Below are 25,518 nucleotides of genomic sequence, written 5' to 3'. Positions count from 1 at the left end.
GGTTTCCAAACAGGCTTTCCTGGCTTCCTCTAGTTGGAGAAATAAACCTAGGGAAATTGCGTCTCAACCTAGAGAACTCACTGGCCACAGGACCCAAAATTGTCTTAACATTTTCTTTTTCTCCTTAGTCATCAATAACTCTGGTCCAGTCTTTTGACATAATGTATCTTATACTGGTCATTCTTCTCTATTCTTGTTCTTACCCAGGGGTTTGGGCCTCTTAGCTAGATTACTGCAAATCGGTTTCCATATTTCCATCACTCTCTGCCTCAAAAGCATCGGACAGCAACGCAAAGGATTGAATACCTAAAAGTAACATTTAATCAAGTTATCTCTCTGTTTAAAAACCTTTGCCTGGATCCTCCATGTTTACTGAGTAAAGTCCAAACATGGTTAGCCTGGCATTCAAGGCCTTCCACCATCTAGGGCCAAGTTTACATTCCAGATTTATACCATTGATGACTCCCTTGGACAAAACTCATTTCCTTGCCATCCCGGGAACTTCTGCTAATTTGTTTTGTGCCTTGGCACCCTGTGTTCCTCCTGCCTGGAATACCTGCTCATCTTTGAAAGTCTGTTCAGAGCTTCCTTTGTCCCCAGAACCATCCCTGAACACTACAATCCAGTGACCTCTCATTCCCTGGATGTGATACAGGTATGGACAGTGGCATTCACCTGGCAATGCTCACAGGCAACCATTCTTGTCTTATGTTTTCAATTCTTGTATTATTTAATTTTGTGTATATCTTGCCTCCTCAACTACGTTGCAAGCTCCTTTAGCACAGGGGATCGCTTATTATACTTTTATAAAACTTCACCCCCAGTGTGTAACACCGTGCTGGGGGCCATGAGAGGCACTAGGTATTGACTACAGAGTACTAAAATTTTCCCACGATGCCTCATTCTCAGATGGCAGCACTTGTTTAGGTGACAGCTCCTTACACGTACATACCAAATCTAATCACTTGAAAGGTAAAACTCTACAGGGTTACTCCAAGATATTAAGGAATTACAAACTGCTTCTGAAATACTTCTGAATCCCCTATGAAAATACAAAATTAACCTTTGATAAATAATTTCATGCTTCCCTAAAAGTTTAAAGAAGACATGTAAAGAAAAATGGCAAGCCAGGAGCATCATCTCTAAGATTTACTTGATCACAAAGCATTAAAAAAGCCTAGGCTCCATGCAAATTCATTTACACTTCAGTGTCTTTTTTTTCTCCTTACAATAGGCTAAACTACCTAAGGAAAACACATCTGGAACTTAAGGTTTACCTGAAAGGCAGACAAAAAGTTATATGGATAATTCAAGCAAAAAAAGTTCTTACATCTCGGTGTTTCCTGAATGATTTCAGTAGTCTGAGAGGTCTTCATAGTTAGAAATGTAATCCCTAGCTAGCAGTTGCTAATTCTGCGGTGAGTACCTATTCTGACTCCCAAAATGCAACAACCATTCAGTTCTATCAAAATACTTGCTAATATCATAAACTGGGGAAAAAATAGCCATTACAAAATGCCTCCCTGACTCTGCTACTTTGAAAGCTTCGAAGTTGCACAGGATGTACTGACTGTAAATTCTCAGAAATGTTTTATTTAGCTTTTTGGAGAGCCCCAGATGATGAAGCTCTGAGACCAAGTGCCACTTCCTAGGGAAGGGCTAGGTCACATATGAATCCCTCGTCCTGGAAGTCAAAGAGAGACCAACTTGATCACCTAGCAGCATCACAGGATCAAAATTTGAAGGAATGGTAAGTTTGGTATTTCTAGGGATTGCCTTTCCTTGTGAAGTTTGCCTTTGAAAATAATCCTTTTGTTTCCTTTAGCCTCGCCTTGACTAGCAGGCAGGATTTCAGATGACCTCCCCAATTTGAGATATCCATGTTTTGTGGAAATTTTATCAATTTTTTTTCTCTCCACAGATCAGTAGGATTGTGACTTGAGCTTCCTGTCAAGAAAAATGCTAAGTTCAAAATATTATTTTCTTCACTTCTAATTACAAATAAGTTTTACCTTTTATTGTGTTCCATTATACAATTTTACATAGTACCATTATTACTTTAAGCAATAATTAAGCAAATTCAATTAATGTTTTTGAGCTCTACTTCTCTGTATATAGGGTTACCTAAAAAAGTACAAACCAAGCACAGTGGTGCAATTTTCCAGGCACTTTCAAGTTGCTTCAATATTTACAAATATGTAAGCACCCTGTTTGAAAGCATGAAAATTTTGGTGTCAGAAGAAACACTCCATGTATATCAAATCTTTAAATTTCAACATTTGCACAGCTCTGATTATTCCTGAGAAAGGTCAGTCTCGTTGTCACTTTGCATCTGCATGTCCTCATATTTCAGCAGTGTATCTTGGAGAACCATAACCTCTATCACTCGATGTACCGCTAATTGCACAAAATACATGTAATGTGTTGCTCATCCAGGGAGAATGTATTGTGTCTTCTTGTAATATCTAAAACAGAGGAAAAAAAATCTGGATGTTTATCATGAAGCAAAATAGCCCCTGTCAAAAAAGTATGTGTATATGAAATTGCAGGCATGTTTCAATTTGTCACTGACATGTAGCTATTTAAAATGACATAAAACAGAAAGAGCAAAGAATAACATTACCGACTTAAGTCTTCAAAGCTGTATTACAAAGGCAGCATAGCAAAAAAGCAGAAAAGATCTGGTTACTCATTAAGACAGACAAGAGATGGTAAAATGTAAAATTCAAGAAAAAGTGAGAGGCAATGCAATCTTTAAAATATCTTTTTTTTTTTAAATGAACGATCATAACAGGAGCTCTAAACAGTAGTTCTTGGGATCACCTGTGGGGCTTTTCAAACAACAGATACTCACGCTCCTTCCTTGAAGACTTGGAAAATATTATTTTTAAAAAATATTTATTTATTTTATTCATGAGAGACACACAGAGAGAGGCAGAAACATAGGCAGAAGGAGAAGTAGGCTCCCCATGGGGAGCCCGATATGGGACTTGATCCTGGGACTCTGGGATCACGCCCTGAGCCAAAGGCAGATGCTCAACCACTGAGCTACCCAGGCACCCCACGAAAATATTATTTTAAAAAGTCATAAAGGCCCATTTCTATTCTAAAGACACACTATAACTATATAAGCTAATTGATACAGAAGGCTTTTCATGGAAATGAAGAACTTCACACATACAAAATACAAATTTTATATCCCATAAGTACATAAATATATGTATTCATATTGACATAGATATTTTAAAAACTTTCCATTTTGTGTGATCAAAAGCAACAAATTTTGTGCTTGGATTAAATGGACGAAAAGAAGGGGTGCTTGGCTGGCTCGGTCCATAGAGTATAAAACTCTTGGTCTCGGGGTCATGAGCTCAAGCCCCACATTGGGTGTGGAGTCTATTTAAAAAAAAAAAGATGGAAGAAAAAGAGTATCATATACATCACATACAACCTCTTTACTATATGATACCAACTTAGTTAGGTCTCTAGCTTTCAGTACTTGGTTCTCAAGTTAGCTTTAAAACTTCAGTATAGGGAGGTGGGCAGGGGGTAGGGGTGACTGGGTGACAGGCACTGAGGGGGGCACTTGATGGGATGAGAACTGGGTATTATGCTATATGTTTGCAAATTGAACTCCAATAAAAAAAATTAAATAAAAAAATAAGTAGATAAAAACAACAACAACAACAACAAAAAACACTTCAGAATGAAGCCCACAAACTGGTCTAGGGTGACAGTAATGAGTCATATCATTTGTGTTGTTAGAAAGTATGTCTTATAGAAAGTCCGTAATAGAGAAATTTCCTCTTACAAATATTGTAACTCATGACACTAATCTGGAAGCCAAACAAGTTTAAGGGATGACTAATTGTTTATCCACACCTGTCAGATGTGACAAGACAATATATGACTCATTGTGCAGAAAACAAAATATATAGCAGACCCTACAGTGGCCACCACTAACTCTAATTAAGAAGTCTGCAGTTAATAATTTTAAGGTAATATAAATCCCATTCTATTTTTATTTTTTAAAGGTTTTCTTTAAGTCCCCTTTTAAAATTCAAAAGCTTGAAGAAGTTTTACAAATAACTGTGTATTTTGGTATACTAGAACAGATTACATTGAAAAGGACGAAGAATATCCAGGCCATATATCTTTTGTCAAGTAATCATTTACGGGTCATAACCGAATAATTTATGTTTCACTACACAGCTACACTTTATCTTATTTTGTATTATTTTGTTTCCTTTGGGAAATAATGTATCTCAAAGTGTAGGACTGAAAAAAGGCTCTCTTTTGTGAAAATCCAATAGGAAATATTGAATTATAAAATTTCACTATAAAGTCAACATTTAAGGTACACCGAAATATGATGCATTATGATGGGATAGCTTGTATAACTATATACCAATATAGAAACTTAAGATTTTTCAATAAGGCAAGACAAAATCAGAGAGGGAGACAAACCAAAAGAGATTCTTAACCATAGGAAACAAACTGAGGGTGGCTAGAGGGGAGGAAAGTAGGGGGATGGGGTAATGGGGTAAAGGGCACGAAGGAGGGTATGTGATGTAACAAGCACTCAGTGTGATACATAGCTGATGAATCACTGAACTCTACCTCTGAAACTAATAATACACTATATGTTAATTCACTGAATGTAAATAAAATAAAATAAAATTTAAAAAATAAAGTAAGAATTTTCTTGGTTATCTATCAATATATAATATCAAAGGTCTAAAATACTGGTCTCTCCAATTCACTAAAATAGCCATGGTTAATGGGAATCAAGTGAGAGAGAGAGTTGGGAAACAGGACAGCATACTTCAGGGGGGAAAAGAACTTTACAAAACGGCTGCTCTAAATATCTTGATTAGCGGGGATGTCGGGGTGGCTCAGTGGTTGAGCATCTGCCTTCAGCTCAGGGTGTGATCCCAGGGTCCTGGGATTGAGTCCCCCATTGGGCTCCCCATAGGAAGCCTGCTTCTCCCTCTGCCTGCGTCTCTGCCTCTCTATCTGTGTCTCTCATGAATGAATGAATATATATATACATATGTGTGTGTGTGTGTGTGTGTGTGTGTGTATCAGCGTAATAGCAGGAGATTGAATGATTTGTTTTCTATTTGACTAACTCAGAATTTAAGGCTAAGTCCTGCAGTTGCATGCAAATCGAATAATTATCATATATTGCACATTGGCTGAAAACCACGTGTGCTGTTGTTGTATCTTTTGTGAGGGAGATTTTGCTGATTTTCTGTGGATTATGAGGGACAGAATCCCATATATTGGACAGCTCCTAGGAACAGGTTATGTAGTCTATTCGCCTCAGAGCCATGACAGCACAGAAGTATACACCCCTCCACCGCTCATGGGCTGAGCTTGAGATGCAGAGAATAAAGGAAATGGAGTGATTTCCTACCTCCCTAGTCCCTGTTACCTGGCTGCTTTGGGAAGGAGACAAAGAAAGGACGTCCAAAAACTGAACAGGAGAGGGATGCCTTGGAACAGTTTGCACTCACTCCTCAATGGGCTAATAGAAGTAAAGATGGCGAAAAGAAGAAATAGAACACTGATCCCTGACTCCTCAGGCCAACAAGATTCCCAGACGTGGAGAGTGGGTGAATAGGAGACTGGGGTTAGCAGTCTCCCCTGAACGGATAGGATGATGACGGTCTGGCTGACTGACTTCCTCATACTGAGAAGATGACAGTGGTTGGAAAAGGAGGCTCCTGGTCATGCAGTGCAACCTTGCACTAACTGTAACTAAATTTCCCACAGCCTTTCCTGAGTGGAAGCATACAAAGTAAATTCAGAGACCTAGAGCTTGAGTCAGAGTCAATGAGCTTGTTTTCCTAGAAATGGCTCTTCTCTTCTTTACGCTATCGTTTCCATGCAGTTTCTTTGGACACTAGCCACTATCTGCTTATTTATAAGTATGCCCTTTGTGTGACAGTCTCACACAGGGGAATGCCCCCATCAAGCAATCACTGAAACACAGCTACCAGGACAGAGAAGGTTCTGGAATGAGCTTTAAGAACGTGTTATCTAGGGATGCCTGCTCAGTTCTCAGTTAGGTAAGCATCTGCTTTCAGCTCAGGTCATGATCCCAGGGTCCTGGGATGGAGCCTCATATTTGGTTCCCTGCTCAGCAGGGAGCCTGTTTCTCCCTCTCCCTCTGCTATTCCCCCTGCGTGTTCTTGCTCTCAAATAAATAAAAGCTTAAAAAAAAAGAATGTGTTCTCTAAAGGACTACATTTATTGTTTCTTTTCAGAAGGCTTGCATTCTAGGGGCAACTGAGTGGCTTAGTCAGTTAAGCATCTGCCTTAGGCTCAGGTCGTAAACCTAGAGTCCTGGGATCAAGTCCCACATCAGGCTCACCACAGGGAACTTGCTTCTCCCTCTCCTTCTCTTCCATCTCACATTCTCTCTTGCTCTCTCTCAAATAAATAAATAAAATCTTTAAAAAAAAGAAAGAAAAAGAAGCCTTGCTTTCTTAAAAATTCAGAGTTTAAAGAGTTTCTGAAGCAAATATTTATCTTATTGGGTGTTTTCATTAGTAAGGAAATGAAGCTTAATAGGCTCAATCAGTGAGGGACTACACCATTGTGCTAGGACTTTTACAAACACATTGAAGGCATTCAAATACTTGAGTGATAATCCATGTATAGAGTGGTCAGGATCTCGGCATAAAAGTGAAGTTTACCAGGATAACCTAGGAGTACTCAGGTTTAAAATAGGTATATAGAAGTCCTGGGGCATCTGGTTGGCTCAGGTATATAAAAGTCCTGACTATTTAATTATGACATAATGTGGTTTTAAGTGATGAACCGGTCTCGGCTTTCATATTTTTCAGGTTGTGGTTTTACTAAGCTGCAATTGTCATGAACACTCAGTCATAGATGAAAACACTAAGACATTTTATATAAGAAGAGTTTTTTGCAGGCTGTATGAGCATTAAGACAATTCTCAAATTTTGGAAGTCCCTCGGTATCTCACCTAAACGATAGTATTTATAGTTTTTTACAGCCAACATAGAAATATTCTTTTAGGGATTTGGCTCCTGTGCCAATTATTTCACTTCTTTAGGCCCCTTCTTGACAGACTCTTTGTTTTTTCCTTGACAGACTCTTACCCATGTTTACAGTAGATCAATTTAGATTTGCTCAGCTAGTTATTTCTATCTAATAGCACCGTGGCCCAAAGAACAAAATGGCTTATTACTGATAATTGCTTTAGCAATTGCTATAGATAATGATTTCAAATTTGATTTGCATGATATCATTTAAATGATTAAAGATAATAGGAGCAAATTTGAAAATACAGATGGAGTAATGTCAAGGTAATACATTTCAAACTAGTAGATTCTGCTAAGTAACACTTCAGGGGCCCCAGATCATGTTCCCATTTTCAACCACCCCAATACTTGCCTGCTCATGGATAATGTCAGACAATTCCTTCACCATGTCTCTGAAATTTGACTTTAGCCCCTCATGATATTCAATTTGATCTTCTTTAATTAGCCGCTCATTTAGTTCAAGTGCAATGCTGCAAGCCTGTATGAATTTCCTGTGGACAATGAGCAAAGATAAGGCTTTCATCATTTATTCCTGGAAAAATCTCACTGATCACCAATCTGATACTCACTTTAACCATGGCTTGCCTAGAAGAGAGGTCAGAATCCTGTATGTCTTGCTATGTCTTTGCTAATGCCACTTCCTAAGTCTGGAATACCATTTCCTTTTTTTCCCACCTTTCCCCTCTGGTGTCTTACCTCCTTTAAAACCTGGCTCCAAACAATGTCCACAATAGCCAAACTGTGGAAGGAGCCTCAGTGTCCATCGAAAGATGAATGGATAAAGAAGATGTGGTATACGTATACAATGGAATATTACTCAGCCATTAGAAATGACAAATACCCACCTTTTGCTTCGATGTGGATGGACCTGGAGGGTATTATGCTGAGTGAAATAAGTCAATCGGAAAAGGACAAACATTATATGGTCTCATTCATTTGGGGAATATAAAAATTTGACAGACTTTTTGAGAGTGAGAAAGGGAAAAAAGGGAAAGGAGAGATAATGAGTGAAAATATCAGTGAGGGTGACAAAACATGAGAGACACCTAACTCTGGGAAATGAACAAGGGGTAGTGGTAGGGGAGGTGGGCAGGGGGTTGGGGTGACTGAGTGATGGGCACTGAGGGGGACACTTGGCAGGATGAGCACTGGATGTTATACTATATGTTAGCAAATTGAACTCCAATAAAATATAAATTTTTAAAAAAACTGGCTCCAAACATCTACCTTCTAGAAAGACCTTTTGCTCAGTCCTGTGATAATAAATCAGCTCAAGTTGTGCTAACACTAATTTGCATCTGTAGGTAATGGGTTGTGCATTCAAAAGTGATTTATTTGGGGCTACTACGTATCCTGTACAGTCCTGGGTACTATAGGTTGGAATTAGGTAGGGACAAAGATGGGGAGGGATGGGTGAAATTGGTGAAGGGGATTAAGAGGTACAAACTTCTTGTTATAAAATAAGTCATGAGATGAAAAGTACAGCATAGGGAATATAGTCAATAATACTGTAATAATGTTGTATGCTGACAGATGGTATGGCCACACTTACCGTGGTGAGCATTGCATAATATATATAATTGTCAAATCACTATGTTATACACCTGAAACTAATAATACTGTATGTCAACTGTACTTCGATAATTTAAAAAAGTGGGGACAGCAAAGTTGATGACTTTTCATAAAATTATTTCTCCATCATTCACAGGTTTGTGTGTAATGTCCATAATTAGAGCATAGGTCTTAGGGTACAAAGTATCCATTTGGCTGGTATCCCTGTCATAGCAACTAGTAGAATCTTTCTGCACATGCCAGGCATTAATAAATATTGGTCAATGAATGACTTCTGGTTACTCTGTAACCTGGAACTGTTGATAACACAAAGACGGAAAAAGTAAATGAAATAAGTCGGGAGCAAATGAGTGGATAAGTTATCATCTTTCTCCTTAGTCTATTTTACTCAACTGTCTCTCTTATTTGGAATGTAAACTCTTTTTTTTTTTGTATATTAAACAGATTTTTTTTTCTAACGCAAGAACATTCAGACATGTCTTTGCTTACAGGGATGCTCACTCGAGCCATGACATCACATGCCCTAAACCAGCAGAATCCCAAGTGGAACTAGGAGCACAGGATAGGAACAGGCCTATCCAAACTCTTGTTCCTACCCTAAACAGTCTGAAATGCTGCAAAACGAATGATAAGGTGAAGGAGGAAAGCATATAATGAACGTCGGCTTGCATCTGTGCCATAATATCACAAGGAATAAGGGAAACTGGCATATTTAATCTCTTGGGACACTAGGACATCCTTACTGTCCTGCAGCAAGAAAGAGATCATGCATTTCCTCACTACTTAATGTACCATTAGAAGGTCACTTAAATATTGTAAAAGAGAACAGAGACTGTCCTTTTTTGGAGGGATATTATTTGGTGAATATCTTGGTTTCTATGACAAAAAAGGAGGAAAGGGATAGAGGAAAAAGGACACAGCACTTACCTAAACATGTCTTTCAACTCATTTACTTTCTTAGGTGGATACTTGCTAGCTTGACTATCATTTAAGAAAGCCCTTGCATATGCTAATGGACCAGCATTTACCTAAGTTACAAAGGGAGAAAAATGAGAGAGCTGTTAGAATGTAATCAAAAAAGTAATTTCTGGGACGCCTGGGTGGCTCAGCGGTTGAGCATCTGCCTTCAGTTCAGGTCATGATCCCGGGGTCCTGGAATCCAGTCCTGCATCCTGCTCCCTGCAGGGAGCCTGCTTCTCCCTCTGCCTATATCTCTGCCTCTCTCCCTGTGTCTCTCATGAATAAATAAAATCTTTAAATTAAAAAAAGAGTAATTTCTGCCTTTCTCTTTTTGTTTTTATTTTTTTAAGATTTCATTTTTTTGAAGTCCACTCTACCCCCAACATGGGGCTGGAACTCACAACCCTGAGATCAAGAGTTGCATGTTCCACCAACTGAGCTAGCCAGGTGCCCCTGCATTTCTCCTTTAAAAAAAAACCCTAAATACATTAAAAATCTGTATCTGAGGACCATGTTTACTATTCTTACTAGAAGTTTACATGAAAAAAAACGACCAAAGCAAATAATCTGCAAAGCCGATATTCTAATAAATTACTTAATGACCTCTGCTATGTGAATACAGTGCTTGGCTAATCGTCACAGGGGTTTCTGCTAGAGTCTTCTGCCACAATGCAAAATGTATGGACGCTGAGCACAATGTCTTTCAGTTCATCAAGAACAATGCACAGGTTTCTGCACTTAGTAAGAGCAGAACACACAATTACAATTAATGCTTGCTCTGTGCCCTTAAGAAAGCAAGAACATCAAGAACCATTTAAGACACATTCAGCAGCCAACATACCTGCACTGAAACACAGCCCTGCAATTTCAGCTGGAGCTGAATCATGTCCACGTCAGCAGAGGAGCAAAGTTTTTTCAGCTCTGCTGTCTTATCTTTGATTTCATCGGTAGCAACATCAATTGGCTTTAAATTAATCTGCTGTTCATAGTTTATGGGGATCCTCTTCTTCACATATGGAAAGGAGTTTGAAGCTGTGAAAATGTTCACATTGATTTGTTATATTTAAAAAAGAATCATTTGTTCAAACAGATCAAAGAAAAAAAATCCTTTATGTTTAACTGCCCCCACAATGCGTTCTCTAGAAATACCCTAGGGTATCAGACAGCACCTTATTACTTCGAGATTGAGGGAAAATTCTCTTTATGAGACACCCTGGAGCAATCACAAATTACATACCGGGCAACTATACGTTGCCATGTTTGTGTCAGCTAGTGAATGAACAGCAGAACAATGAGTGATTAAAATTGCAGTTTGCATTTTCCTGCTGGCCACCTGCTATTTGTGTGTATCGAAAAGAACCAAGTCAAACAAAATGTTATCATGCAAAGTCTGTCTTACTGGTCAAGATTGTACGGCGTTTGCATTGTTCTTCTATGCAGCCTTGCTTTTTGCCGGATAATGTATAAGGAGCTTCAAAAACAAATCTGTTGATATTATGGTTTCTTTCAAACTCAGTCTTTCTTTCCGTGAGTTCTTTGTCATCAAAATAGGGCTTCACGTAAGTGACTTGGATATGAGCATATTTTGGATCGAGTTCTTTGGCATTTACCTATAAAGTAAGAAAGTTTTGTTTTTTGGTCAATGGAAGGAAAAAGGACGTACAGGTAAGCTACTAACTCTTCTGAGATCAACTGAAGAACACAGTCATTATGACCGTGTTCCCAACTGAATACACACCTAGGGGAGAGCTTTGTTCTTTTTTTAAGGAGCATGTCCCTCTGATCATAAGGAAGTTACAGAAACCCACTTGGCAATTATAGGAATGGGGGAAGAAAATATAAATTGTAATCCTACCATTTAGCAAGGGCCATTATTCACATTTTCATATATTTCCTTCCAGTCTATTCTCTATGCACATACACTTACAAAGCTGAGGTCATATTAAACACTGTTCTATAATCTGATTCTTTAAAAATATATTCAAAAGGCTAACTGTACGTTTGAATTCTACCTCAATAAAAACATATTATGGAGAAGATTCTGAGAAGGTGGTAGAGCACCAGAAATCTATCTTCCACCTAGACAACATCTACCTTGGTAGACTCTCTCTGATCTAACTATTCTGGAACTCTGGAGTCTATTGAAAGCTTGCAACTTGTAGGGGAAGGCTTGGAAAGAAAATTGCAGTTAATTTTGATTTTGGTCAATTTCAGCTCTTGGCGCAATGGCAGCTTCTCATATCCCACCCCTCGGCCCCATGGCAGGCAGCTGTGCACATGTCCCTAGAACAGCTTGCAGGAGTCAGGATCGGCAAGAAAGACCTTGTCCTCCAAATATTGGGGATGTGTGCTCTGACTGCTGTTTCTGATCATATAGGCACAAAGAGGCTGTGGCCATTCCTGTTGTACCTCTCTACCCCTGACTGAAGTGACCTCCATGGGATTTAAAATTAATAATTAATAAATTACACTTTTTCTTTTTCCCCTCTTGAGAACCAGATGTTAAAGACAAGGACACTCAAAAGAAACTGCATATAGGAGGGAAATTAGAAATTAGAAACCCACTATGCACACCCAGGGGAAGGTGTGGGTTCCAAAAAAGACCTGAGAAGACCCGAAGTTTACATCTCAGCATGATCCATGGCACAGAGACAATATACAACAATTAAAAACAATTAAAAACAAAACCCAGCAAACCATGGTAAAGGAGAGAGAATCTGATTTCCAGAATGACCACAGAATCAGATCCAAATGTCCAGTTGTCATGAACAAGTCACAAGGCATCTAAAGAAACAGGAAAGTATGGCACAAAGGAGAAAAAATAACCCATGGAAACTTTCCCCCCACAAAAGATCTGATAGCAGATCTACTAAAAAAAAAAAAAAAGACTTTAAAACAACTGTTGTGATGACCAAAGAACTAAAGGGAGATGCGGAGAAAGCCAAGAAAATGATGTATGAACAAATGTCAATATCAACAAAGAGGTAGAAAACCTAAAAAGAAACCAAACAAATTTTTGGAGCTGAAAACTAAGATAAGTAAAATGCAAATTCACTAGAGGGATTCAAAGGTGGATTTGAGCAGACAAGTATAGTGGTCAAGGAACTTGAAGATATAACAATCATGTGGACTATTACCCAGTGGACCAACACAAACACTGTAGGAGTTCCTGATAGGAGAAGAGATGGAAAGGGGCAGAGATAATATTTGAAGAAATAATGGGTGAAAACTTCCCAAATTTGAGAAAAGGCATCACTTTAAACATCCAAAAAGATCAATAGATTCCAAGTATGGAAAGTCAAAGGGACCCACACTGAAATCAAACTGTCAAAAGACAAGGACAAAGAGAATATTCTGAAAGAATCAAGAGATAAGCAACTCATCATACGTAATAAGGAAATCTCAATTAGACTTTCAGATTTCTTATCAGAAACTCTGGAGGCCAGAAGGCAGTGGGTAGACATATTCAAAGTGCCAATGAAAAAAATCTGTCAACCAATAATTCTGTATCTGACAAAACTGTCCTTAAAAGTGAAGAAGAAATTGAGACACTCCTAGATAAAGAAAATCTGAGGGTGTCTGTTACCACTAGAATTGTCCTACATAAAATGCTAAAGGAAGTCCTGCAGCTCGAAATGAAAGGATGCCAGGTAGTAATTGGAAGCTGTATGAAGAAATAAAGATACCAGTAAAGATAAATACATGGGCAATTGTAATAGCTAATATTATTGTAACAATTGTATGTAACTCCATTTTTTGCTTTTTACATAATTTTAAAGACTAATGTATTTAAAAAGTATTAGCTAAAAAAAAAAGTATTAGCTTACTTTTTTGGACACACAATGTATAAAGATGTAATTCTATAATATCAACAACTGAAAGGCACAGGTGTGGAGCTGTTAAAGAAGCAGATATTCTGTATGTTATTGAAGTTAAATAGGTATAAATTCAAATTGGAGTGTTATAACTTTAGGATGTTAGATATAATCCCTATGAAAATCACAGAGTTAAAGACTATAGTCAAAAGGAAATGGGAAACAAATTTAACTATTATAAAAATATAATATGCTACTATTAAACAAAATAGATTTATAATTTTAAAAGGTCACAAGAGGGCAGCCCAGGTGGCTCAGTGGTTTGGCGCCGCCTTCAGTCCAGGGTGTGATCCTGGAGACCCGGGGTCGGGTCCCACATTGGGCTCCCTGCATGGATCCTATTTCTCCCTCTGCCTGCTTCTCCCTCTGCCCATGTCTCTGCCTCAGTGTGTATGTGTGTCTCTCATGAGTAAATATATACAATCTTAAAAAAATTATAAAAGGTCACAAGAGACTAAAAAAGGACATTGTATATTGATAAAAGGTTCAGTACAGCAAGAAGACAAAACAATCATAAACATCTACCACACACCTAATAATAGACCATCAAAATACATAAAGCAAAAATTGACAGAACTCAAAGGAGTAACAGTTTTACAATACTTAGAGACCTGAATACACCACTCTCAATACTAGATACTGCAGGCAGACAGAAGGTAAGTAAGGAAATAGAGGACCTGAAGAACACAATAAACCAACTACATCCCACAGACATATACAGAATACTCTACCCAAGAACAATATGCTTTTTTCTCAAGTGCACATGGGACATTTTCCAGGATAGACTGCATGTTAGGCCACAAATTAAGTCTCAATAGATTTAAAAAGACAAGTATCCTACAAAGTAGCTTCTCTGACCACAATGGGATAAAGCTAGGAATAACAGAAATAAAATCAGAAAATTCATAAATTTGTGGAAATTAAACACTTAAAAAATCAATGGTTCAAAAAAAAATCACAAGGGAAATTAGAAAGTACTTAGAGATCAATAAAAAGAAATCAAAACATATCAAAACTTACAGGACACAGCAAAAACAATGCTAGGGAAGAGATTTATAGTTAAAAAGACATTTAAAAATGGGAAAGATCTCAAAACAACATAATTTTATAACTTAATTACAAAGATAGGAACTAAACCCAAAGCTAGCAAAAGGAAGGAAATAGATTAAGCAGAGATAAATGAAACAGAGAATAGAAAAATAGAGAAAAGCAATAAAATTAAAGGTTGGTTCATTGAAAAGATCAGTGAAATTGACAAATATCTAAATAGACGCACTTGGGGGAAAGAAGAACACTCAAAATTACTCAAATCAGAAATGAAAATGAGGACATTACTACCAATTCTATAGAAATAAAAAGAATTATAGGAGAGTACTATGCCAACAAATTAGATAACCTAGATGAAATGAACAAATTCCTAGAAACACAAAGCCTATGAAGACTAAACCATGGAAAAAAATTAAAAGTCTAAATAGATCTATAGCTAGTAAGGAGATTGAATCAGTAATCAAAATTTTTCTGATGAGGGCGCCTGAGTGGCTCAGTTGGTTGGGCGACTGACTCTTGATTTTGGCTCAGGTCATGAATCAGGGTCATGGGATCAAGTCCCTCATCAGGCTCTGTGCTCAGTGCAGTCTGCTTTAGATTCTCTCCCTCTGTCCCCCCCCATTTTCCCTCTCAAATCAGTCAATCAATCAATCAACCAGTCAATCTTTAAAGAATATTTCTGATGAAGAAAAGCTCTGGATTTGATGCTTTCATTGGTGAAGTCTACAAAACATTTAAATAAGAACTAACCCCAACCCTTCTCAAACTCTTCCGAAGAACTGAAGAAGAGGGAACACACCCTGACTCATATTATTTTTTTAAGATTTATTTGACAGAGGGAGAGAGAGAGAACACAAGTAGGGGGAGTGGCAGGCAGAGGGAGAGGGAGAAGCAGGCTCCCTACTGAGCAGGGAGCGATCCCAGGACCCTGAGATCATGACCTGAGCTGAAGACAGATGCTTAAACAACTGAGCCGCCCATGCACTCCTGACTCATTCTACAATGTCAGCATTACTCTGAAATGAAAGCCAGAAAAAGTCCAAAAAAACTACAGACCAATACCCCTTATGAACACTGATGCAAAAATCCTCAACAGAATGTTGGCAAACAGAATTCAGCAGCATATTAAAAGGACTATATGCCATGACCAAGCAGGATTTATTCCTGGAATGCAAGGATGGTTTAACATATGAAAATTATTTGCTATTACAAATAATGCTCTGATGAACATGCTTGCATTTAAAACTATGTGCATTATTTTCTGATTTATTCCTCAGCATAAATTACTAGAAGCAAAGTTGCTTTATTAAAAGATTTACATGGTTTTAAGGATTTATATATATATATATATATATATATATATTACACACATATATATATATATATATATATATATATATATATATATATATATATATATATTACACAGTTATCCTACAGAAAAGCTTGCCAATTTGGACATCCACAAGAAGTGACTGACATTGTAAGAGTGGGCACTCTTGACATTAATCCTATCCTAAGTCCTCTGGTCCTCCAAAGGGACCACAGGAAAATAGAATGGTTCTCTTTCAGAGACATAAATTATGGTAGTTATGGACCATTTCATGAAGAACCAAATTCCATTTTAGGAAGCTACACTGCTAGAGGCAAATCTTAGAACTGTCCCTGCTGGACCTTCTATCTGTGGGCCCTAGATACCCTTCCCTCCATCAGTCTTCCCATTAACATGAGTCTATGTCCAGGTCCCGTTCTTTCAGTTTTCTCCCAACTAAATATAATTTGGGACTTAGGTGTTGGTGACTGTCAATGTCACTGCAATTTATGACAGGCCTTTTCCTGTGTTTAGTGTAGAAAACAAAAATTGAAACAAACAAAAGAAGACAACAAAAACCTCTTGGGGAACTGTCCATGTATCTTTTTTTTCACCACATATATAGGACAGCCAGAGGATAGAAAGTTTCTTAGCATCTTTTAACTTCTCCAAACCCATTCTATTTGTTCTTGTGTAAGAATATAAAAGCCTATATCCAGAAACTCCAACCTTCTTTTCTCTCCTAGTAAATAGCTAGATTTCTCTACAGAGAATACACTGGTGGTTGCCAGAGGGGAAGGATTGGGGGAGGGGCAAAATGGGTGAAAAGGAGCAAGAGATACAGGCTTCTAGTTGTAGAATGGATAAATCATGGGAATAAAAGGCACAGAATAGGGAATGTAGTCAATGATATTGTAACGGTGTTGTACATTGTATGGTGACAGGTGGTAGCTACACTGTGGTTAGTAGAGCATAAGGTATAAACTTGTTGAATTACTATGTTGTACACCTATAACAAATGTAACATTGTGTTTCAACTGTATTTAGGGGAAATAAAGCTAGATTTCTCCTAAGAGATCTCAGGAGATAGTTGAGGTAATTATCTAGGCTAAGAAAAATTATAGAACAGAAATGAAAAAGAGGTCAAGCCTGATTTTCACCTCATGAAAGTAAAATATGTATATGGTAAAATGTTCAAACAGTACACAAGAGTACACATGAAAAGTAACAAGTTTCTTGCTATGTAAGACTGCTAGTCCCTCTCCTCAGGGGTAAGCATGGCTAACAGTTGTGAATGTATCAATCCAGAAATTTCCTAAGCATATACAAGTTATTGTGAACATCAATTTTACACATGTGATCATCCTATCCATGATTTCCTGCACTTCACCCTTTTTCCCCCTCAATAATAGATCTTGATAGTTTCAAATCAACACTTATAAATCTATGTCAGTTTTTTCAACACATAGGTTACTATGTCTATTATATGGGTAATACCATTTCTTTAGCCATACGGACATTTAGATTGCTTCCAGGTTGCCATATAAACTTTGCCTCAATGAACATCTTTTATTATACATCTTTATGGTAGTGCACACCTACAGGATACAATCTTAAACGTTAGGAGTGCCTGTGTGGCTCAGTAGATTAAGGATCCGACTCTTGATCTCGGCTCAGGTCATGATCTCAGGGTTGTGAGATCAAGTCCTAGTTTGGGTTCCACACTGGGGCCATGGAGCCTGCTTAAGATTCTCTCTCTCTCTCTCTCCCTCTCCCGCTGCCCCTCCCCCCTTAAAAAAAAACCCTTAAGCGTGAAATTATTGGGTCCAAGGAAACATATGTTTAAAATATTGGAAAACATTGCCAGACTGTTCTTCAAATTGTGCCCTTAAGCAGATTTTGTTCTTTGGCAAGGCAAAAGAGTGTTTTTAACTCTTACTTGCACACATTAAGAAATAAAGACTTTAAGAGTGGCAACTGCTTATTATATCTGTTGCATATGGAAAATGACTAAACTATTGTACATACAAATTATGTCAGGAGTCCAGCTGCCTGATGGTGGTTTGTCACTAGCACTGGTTAGCTGACTTTTCAGAGACAAAATAAAGCAGAAAGCTGCATTTTGTTCAGCAAGCCTGGCTTTCCATTAACTTTCCATTTATAGTATTAGTTGTATGGGCAACAAGCCTATCTGGCTACAAGGAGGTAACATATTCCGTTGCCTTAATAAAACAACACAAAACAGTGAAACTGATAAGGAAAGAAGCAGAGAGGTTTTGCCAAATAGTAATGAATTTCAAACCTGCCAGCCTGCCCACTTTCAAATGTCTAAGGCATTATGGTCAAGGTAGAGCCATTTCCAAGAGAGACAAGTAAGTCTACAGGGTGAAGTGATCATTTTCATGGTAGATCGGGAAGTGTCTTTACCATAACCATGAGCTTTTCACTCTGGCAGTGCTGCCGACTAGCTGATGTGTTGCTTGGCTCATAGTCGCTCAGTAACTATTGCTGTGGCCTGCACATCCTGTATACTGTGTAGGTCCTTCATGCCTTAACAACCAGCTTTCATTCTGGGCCCACCTATGGTGATTCAGTATGGTCAGGCATTCCTACTGTCCTTTCCCTAGTTTGCCTACAGGAAATGATGCACCTCTAAGAGCCACCCCCACTGGAACCTTTTCCCTCCTGCCCTGTAAGGGCCTAGTGGGATGGAGAGCCTTTAGAACGAGACTGAGGGAGCTCTCCTAAACTTGCTTCACTGCATATGTAACTACTGAACTAAGGATATCTTAGAAGGAAATGAAGTACAGGCACTAGTATCCTCTCCATTTTACTAGTGAGAAAAATGAGGCACAAAGTTAAGTAACTTCTATGGTTACCTAGCTAGCAAATGGCACCAGAGAATGGAGATTTAAACCCTGTTCTGACACCAAACCCTACTCCCCACCCCCATTCCTTTCTTTCACTATATGGACAGGCTGTATTTCCATACTTCTCCACCAGCGAAAAAGGGAAAAGTTAGCAGCATACCATGCTTGGAACTCACAAACAATGATTTTGAAACACAGGGCATATGTTACCTTGTCAGAATCTTGAATTATTTTAACATTCTCTGTACCAAATTTTTCACCATAAAGTTTAACGAGTCTCAGGGAAATCTCCGAGAGGCCGGTGAGCTTTGGTTCTTTATAGATGTACTCCTTCCCATCTTCTTCTTCAAAAAAGGACTATTATAGAGTGAAACACACAATCACATATAAATGGTCTGAGCAAGCATAGCATTTAAAGAAAATGTACAAAATAGCAATAGTATGTACGAAATACATTTTATTTTAATTTTTTTACTAAATACATTTTAAATAATACTGAAAGCCATGGGGGGGTATATTCCCTTTTTTAACTTCAAAGAAGTAAGAATTTTCATATTCACGGCATATGGACATATCATTGGCCCGAAGATTTCCACTCTAGGTTTTTCCCATTCCCTGTCATACTTACCTGTTTATTTGAAAGCTTTCAGGGCTACATATTAAATATATACTTTAAGAAGTTCAATAGAAAATGAAACTGAGGGAAAAACTCAAATCTTCTATGCTGTACTCTGACCTAATGGTTCTAGATACAGAAACCAAAGTGAACTTTACACCTACAGAGGCTTCTGGCTATTATGATAGGCACTCTATCCAGGCAGACTCCAAGAACCAATACCTGCTGCTATAGCAATCTGATAATTCAAAGGTGAATGTTTAAAAAGAAAAACAACTTTATGAATGGAAGTATACTTACTTGGCCATAAAAGGCAACTCTGAAGAAAGTCCCTAAAAGTCTCTTTTTTGTATGCATAACCTCTAGAACTTTTGTGTAAGCTCCATGAAGAGTTCTATAAACTTGAGTAAGTTTCTGAAAAAGGAGAATATACAAATCAGCTTTGTCTTTTGGTTAATTACTAAATGGCAAACATACGTGTGGCGGGCTGGTGGACAGGGGGAAGTAATACTATTTCCTTTTCAAAATGGTCTTGTTGGGGTCAGCCACTCTCCACTCCCCTACCCCTTTATCACAATTACACAAAATTCCTCAACCACATTAGGTCTAAGGGTAGAACAGAAAATGGTCAAATAACCATTTCTATTGTATATGTATCTGTGTATTTCTAAATTCTAAATATCATGCTTCATTTCATGCATATCTCAATGGTAATGTCTACTTTAAACATACTGTGTATTATTGACTACTATTTTCTATATGTCTGAATTAGTTCAACTGAAAGAGAAGCCAAATGCTTTGCTTGAGTCTTTATGACAGAGATGAGAAATAAAAATTCATGCAACAACTTCTGGAGATAAAAACAAATGCAGATAAAGTCAAGCTCAGAGAAAGAGCAGAAGCTGGGAATAGTTTCTCTCTCCCATTTTTGGATGAAGAAGCAAGGTGGAGTGATTCAGCAAAGTGATGCTAGAGAGATCTGGACCTTTCCAATTGGCAGCCCCAGGAATGTAGTGGACCACCAAGAGAGGAAACCAAAAAAAAAAAAGGCAGATACAAAAATAAGCATATATGCCTCAGTGAGGACTGCTTTTATACAAGCTTACAGAAGTTTTCAAATAACATATTCATCTGTATAGCCACAAAAAGGGAGTATGTTATACAAAGAACATTATTAAGAATGTGAAAAGACAACCTATAGAATGGAGAAAATATTTGCCTATTACAGATCTGATAAAGGTTTACTATCAGAAAACATAAAGAACTCTCAGGGGTGCCTGGGTGGCTCAGCTGGTTGGGTTTCCAACTTGATTTTGGCTCAGATCATGATTTCAGGGTGGTGGGATCGAGCCCCTTGCAGGGATCCATGCTCAGTGGGGAGTCTGCTTTAGATTCTTTCCTTCTCCCTCTCCCCGCGCTTGTACGTATAATCTCTCTCTCTAGATAGATAGATAGATAGATAGATAAATAAAATCTTAAAAAAAAATAAAGAACTCTCACAACTCAAGAACAAAAAGACCAACGACCCAATTTAAAAATGGGCAAAGGTCTTGAATAGACATTTCTCCAAAGAAGACATGCAAATGGCTAACAAGCACATAAAAAGATGTTCAAAATCATTGGTCACAAGGAAATACAAATCAAATGCCACAATGTGGTAACACTTCACATCCACAGCCACATAAGAAGGCTTTAATGAAAAACCCAAAACAACAAATGTGTTCAGAATGTGGAATGTATACGTGAATGGTGGGAAGGGAAAAAGGAAAACCGTTTGGTGGTTACTTAAAAAGTTAAACAGTGGGGCAGCCCGGGTGGCTCAACAGTTTAGCGCCACCTTCAGCCCACAGTGTGATCTCACGGGATTGTGTCCCACGTCAGGCTCCCTGCATGGAGCCTGCTTCTCCCTCTGCCTGTGTCTTTGCCTCTCTCTCTCTTTCTCTCTGTGCCTCTCATGAATAAATAAATAAAATCTTTAAAAAACAGTTAACGAATTATCCTATGACCCATTGCTAGGTATATACCCAAGATAAATGAAAACATATGGCCACACCAAAACTTATACACAAATGTCTACAACAGCAACTATTCATAATAGCCAAAAGGTGAAAGCAACCCAAATGTCTGTCAAAGGATAAATGGATAAACAAATTGTGGCATATCCATGCAATAGAAAATCATTCAGCCATAAAAAGGAATGAAGTTCTGATCCATGTTATGACTTGGTTGAACCTCTAAATATTATACTAAGTGAAAGAAGCCAGATACAAAAGGTCACATCTTTATTAATCCCTCTTTATGACGCATCCAGAATAGGCAAATCCATAGAGACACAAAGCAGAGTAGTGGTTACCAGGGAATGACGGGTGGAGTGGAGAGTGATTACTTCGTGGGTAAGGAAGGGTTTCTCTGGGATGATGAAAATGTTTTGAAACTAGAAATAGGTGGTGGGTTTGGAATATCACAAATGCACTAAGTGATCCTGAACTGTATACTTTAAAATGGTTAATTGTATGTTATATGAATTTCACCTCCATAAAAAAGGGCAGCACAGAAACAGTTGAGCTCAATTGGAGGGAAATTTTCCTTATCTTTATGGCTGCTATCTCTGACACTTTTCAGCCCATCCCATAAAGATAGAGTAAAAAATTATACATCGGTGTCTTAGAAACAATGACTATACTTTATGTAGAATGCCAGGGGATCTGCATAGACCTTTACAAGCCTACAAGGAAACAGGGGTAGTGTCCCTATAAAAAAAATGCTTCCTTTCATGTGTAGAGAAGGTATTTTTTCTTCCCTATTAGTTGATTGAGTAGCAAAATGCTCCCTGGGTTTCTAATAGCCTGATCTTCAAGCTAGTAAGAAAATAGGGACTATTGACATTTTAGAAAGGTTTTTAGGATGTAATCCTTCGATAAAAGGGGCAGTGCCATTTCTTTTCTTGTCTCATGGGCTATTCTTTGCCACCTCTATGACCTAGGTTTAATTGTTCAGCTCCTGCTTATTAATAGAATCACTGGAACTCCACTATGATTTTTTAGGCATGCCCCATATACACGAAAAGTATGGCAAAGAGAAAAAGGCTTAGAACCCGGGAAGAAAAAATGAGTTTGATCAGAGCCAGTCTGAAGCAGAGATTAGAACACTCTGCAGATGATATCAAATGTATGTATTTCCCCTCTGGGAAACTTCTTCAATAATGAAAGTGTACTTGTGATACTTAAGAAGAATAAATAGGTTTGCTTTTTTTTAAAAAAAGGGGGGGCTTGAATCCTAAATCACCCCTTCCCAGCATAATAGGGGTAGGAGTTATGATATGGACTCAGAGACTTGAATATAAAACATTCCTGTTCAGAGCGGGTGGCAACAGGTGCTCATTATAGTACTGGTCTTTATTAATTACCCTTTATCAACAACTTTGGCTGGCAGACTACATTGGGAAAAACTTGTCATGGTAGGACTATTACTAGTGCCTTAATTATCTCTGCCATTGTCATCTGCCAGCCTCTTCAGTCTCCCCATGAAACTGCAAAGAATAAGTCTATGCTTCTTCCCAGGGCAACATGGAAATTCAATAGCTTTTTTGAGTGAAGATTTGGTGAAAACAGTGACTTTTTATGCCCTGAGGGGAAGTGGCAGTGGGTGGGTGGGTGGGGGGGTGACTGCTAGATTAAAATGTTTCAAGAACCCCTTATATAATTGAAATTTAAACTTGTATTTTGGAGTTTAGTCCTTAATTTCATTTGGAAAATTTAAATGAATGTAAGGTAGGATCCTCATTTTGGGATTTCACAAGATTTCTAAAATAGGAGCTTTAAAATTGGACAAATGTGTCAAAACAATATAGCTGAGTATCCATAATCTATAATAAAATACAAATGCCATAATATAATTAAGCTTCTAATTCTCAGAGGACACAAGGTAGAGGGATAGGGACATAACTACACGACTTTTTTTTTTTTTCCAAGACCAAAATAAAATACACTTTAGAAAAAAATAAAAAAATAAAATTAATTAATTAAAAAATACACTTTAGGCCAATGATGCAAATATTTAAATTACCTACCTCAAATTCACGACGTTTCTCATAAATTGGAATGATCAACTTGGAAATCTCAGATATTACTTCATAGCGTTCTGCTTTCCATAAGCCATCCACACATTGTTCTAGCAACTCCAGCAAAACTTCCTGCATTAAGAGCAAAATGCAATCAGGAATTAGAGATGGTTTGAGAGTTTTGAGTAAATAAATTTTGAACCATTTCAAGTTCACAGAGAACAAATAGAAAGTGCACAGAACAAGCAGGCTTGTGTAACTCTATTTTCTAAATCAAATACTTGGAATATTTGAAATTGAAACTCTTCTTAAAAATATGAAAGTAATACTGACAATAGTGAAGTGTACCTATTTATTTTTTTTACTCACACAAAGAAGATATGAACTGTACTTAAAAATGTCACCCATTAAGGAGTATCTTTAAAGGGGGATGCACTGTTTGTTCCAAACTGAGGATGACTGAACGTCTGATGGGGTAAATCCCACTAAGCCTAGGAATGTTCATTGTTTCTTTTTTATACTGAAGTTATATTTATACATAATATAACAGTCTTGAGAAGATTTGACAGCTTTCAAGCTGTTGTGTTAGTGATACAGGTGTTTATGAAAATGAAGTAATTTTGGTCAAGAATGCTTCCTTCCTGACTGTTGGCCCTAAAACTAAGGAGAGTGAGAGAATAGCTCGATAGAGATCTCTGTCCTTGCCAGAAGGCTAACAGCTGCGACAAATTATTTTATGAACCACCATCTCATGTTCTCAACAATAAGATGAAGCCCATTCTTGATGCTAGCCATAAATCTTAATAGCTTGTTTCTATCTTGAAGAGATGTTCTCGAGACTTAGAGAACTAAATGCTAAAATGGTTCTTCCTGTGTGCCCTAAATTTAGGCAATCCTGAACTCAACCTTCTTCCTAAACTGGTTCTTTCACTTGTGTTTTCTATCCAATTAGGGGCAACACCCTATGAACCCTTAGCTAGAAAACCCAAGAGAAGCTTTGATTTAGCCCCTGGGATGGGCTGAAGTGTGTCCTTCAAAAAAAGACGTTGAAATCCTAACCCCCAGTTAGCTCAGAATGTGAACTTTTTGGAAATATGGTCACTGTGGGTATACTTAGTTATGGCAAAGTCATACTGGAGTAGGGGAGGCCCTTAATCCAATATGGCTGGGATCCTCATGAAAAGACAGAGACTCAGGGAGCAGACCCTGTGACGACAGAGGCAGAGTAAAGCAGCGAGTCAAGGAGTGCCAGAAACCAGCTAAGAAGAGGTGAGGAAAAGATCGTCCCCCAGAGTGTCAGGGGGAACATGGTCCCACTGACACCTTGATTTCAGACTTCTAAGTGCTTAGAGCTGTGAGACAAGACATGTGCAGACTTTGTTATGGCAGCTCCGGAAAACCAATGTACAGTCTCTCCACTCATCCTCTAATCAGCTTATCACCAACTTCTGCCAGTTTTATTTCCTATTTATTCCTTTTTATTTCCTATATTTCTCAAATCTGACCCTCCCTCTCCACTTCTCCTCTCACTGCTAAGGTGTAAGACCTCGTTATTTTTTTCTAATTGATCTTCCTGCTTCCAGCCTTAGCACTTATAAATATCTATCTTCTGCCATAGGCTTCTGATTCCAATGTAAACCAGACCATGACCCTCTCCCCTTCTTAAAATCTCATGTTGGCTACCCCTTTGTTCATAGAGCAAAGGACAAGTTCTTTCATGAGGCTTCCAATAGTCTGGCTGACACTTCTGTAATCTTATCATTCATCATGCCCAGCCTTGTGCTTGTTTTTCCAACAATGAACCATGAGTAGTTCTCCTGCAGCACCCCAGTGTTGCCTTAACTGTATGCTGCGCCCTCTGTCCTTTACCCTCCTTCACTTGGTTAACCCCTCTAAGACAGCAAAGGTATCACCTCTTCTGGGATCCTTCTAATCAACACAGACTAGCAAAACACTAGATACCTTTTATCCTATTCTGAGAATTCACTGAGTGGATATATCACTCTACTTGTCTATGTATCTGACTTTCCAAATAGGCTGTGACTCTTCAAGAGTAGTAACAATACCTTATTTATATTGGTTTCCTTTTTAAAATTATTATTGAGGTATTTTTTAATTAAAATTCAATTT

At 38.0% G+C, this 25,518-nt stretch overlaps 1 protein-coding gene across 10 annotated transcripts in view; it reads right to left on the bottom strand.

Moving 5' to 3' along the window:
* Positions 1–1,998: 1,998 nt before the first annotated feature.
* The window catches only part of DOCK11 (dedicator of cytokinesis 11), a 189,608-nt gene continuing 166,088 nt past the window's right edge, over positions 1,999–25,518 (bottom strand). For 4 of the 10 annotated variants that reach the window (XM_072743984.1, XM_072743986.1, XM_072743988.1 and 1 more), the window contains 8 exons: positions 23,398–23,520; positions 19,629–19,742; positions 18,923–19,069; positions 11,008–11,218; positions 10,450–10,640; positions 9,576–9,676; positions 7,429–7,567; positions 1,999–2,465 (listed from right to left, as the gene is read on the bottom strand). In XM_072743984.1, the coding sequence (XP_072600085.1) occupies positions 2,343–2,465; positions 7,429–7,567; positions 9,576–9,676; positions 10,450–10,640; positions 11,008–11,218; positions 18,923–19,069; positions 19,629–19,742; positions 23,398–23,520 (1,149 nt within the window). In that variant the 3' untranslated portion in view covers positions 1,999–2,342. Of the gene's footprint in view, positions 2,466–2,623; positions 2,642–7,416; positions 7,568–9,575; positions 9,677–10,449; positions 10,641–11,007; positions 11,219–18,922; positions 19,070–19,628; positions 19,743–23,397; positions 23,521–25,518 lie in introns of all 10 variants that reach the window. The other 6 variants (XM_072743983.1, XM_072743985.1, XM_072743989.1 and 3 more) reach the window with 3 other exon arrangements.

This window comes from Vulpes vulpes, chromosome X, assembly GCF_048418805.1.
Source record: "Vulpes vulpes isolate BD-2025 chromosome X, VulVul3, whole genome shotgun sequence".
Lineage (NCBI taxonomy): Eukaryota > Metazoa > Chordata > Mammalia > Carnivora > Canidae > Vulpes > Vulpes vulpes.
This window is presented reverse-complemented; position numbering and strand designations above follow the sequence as displayed.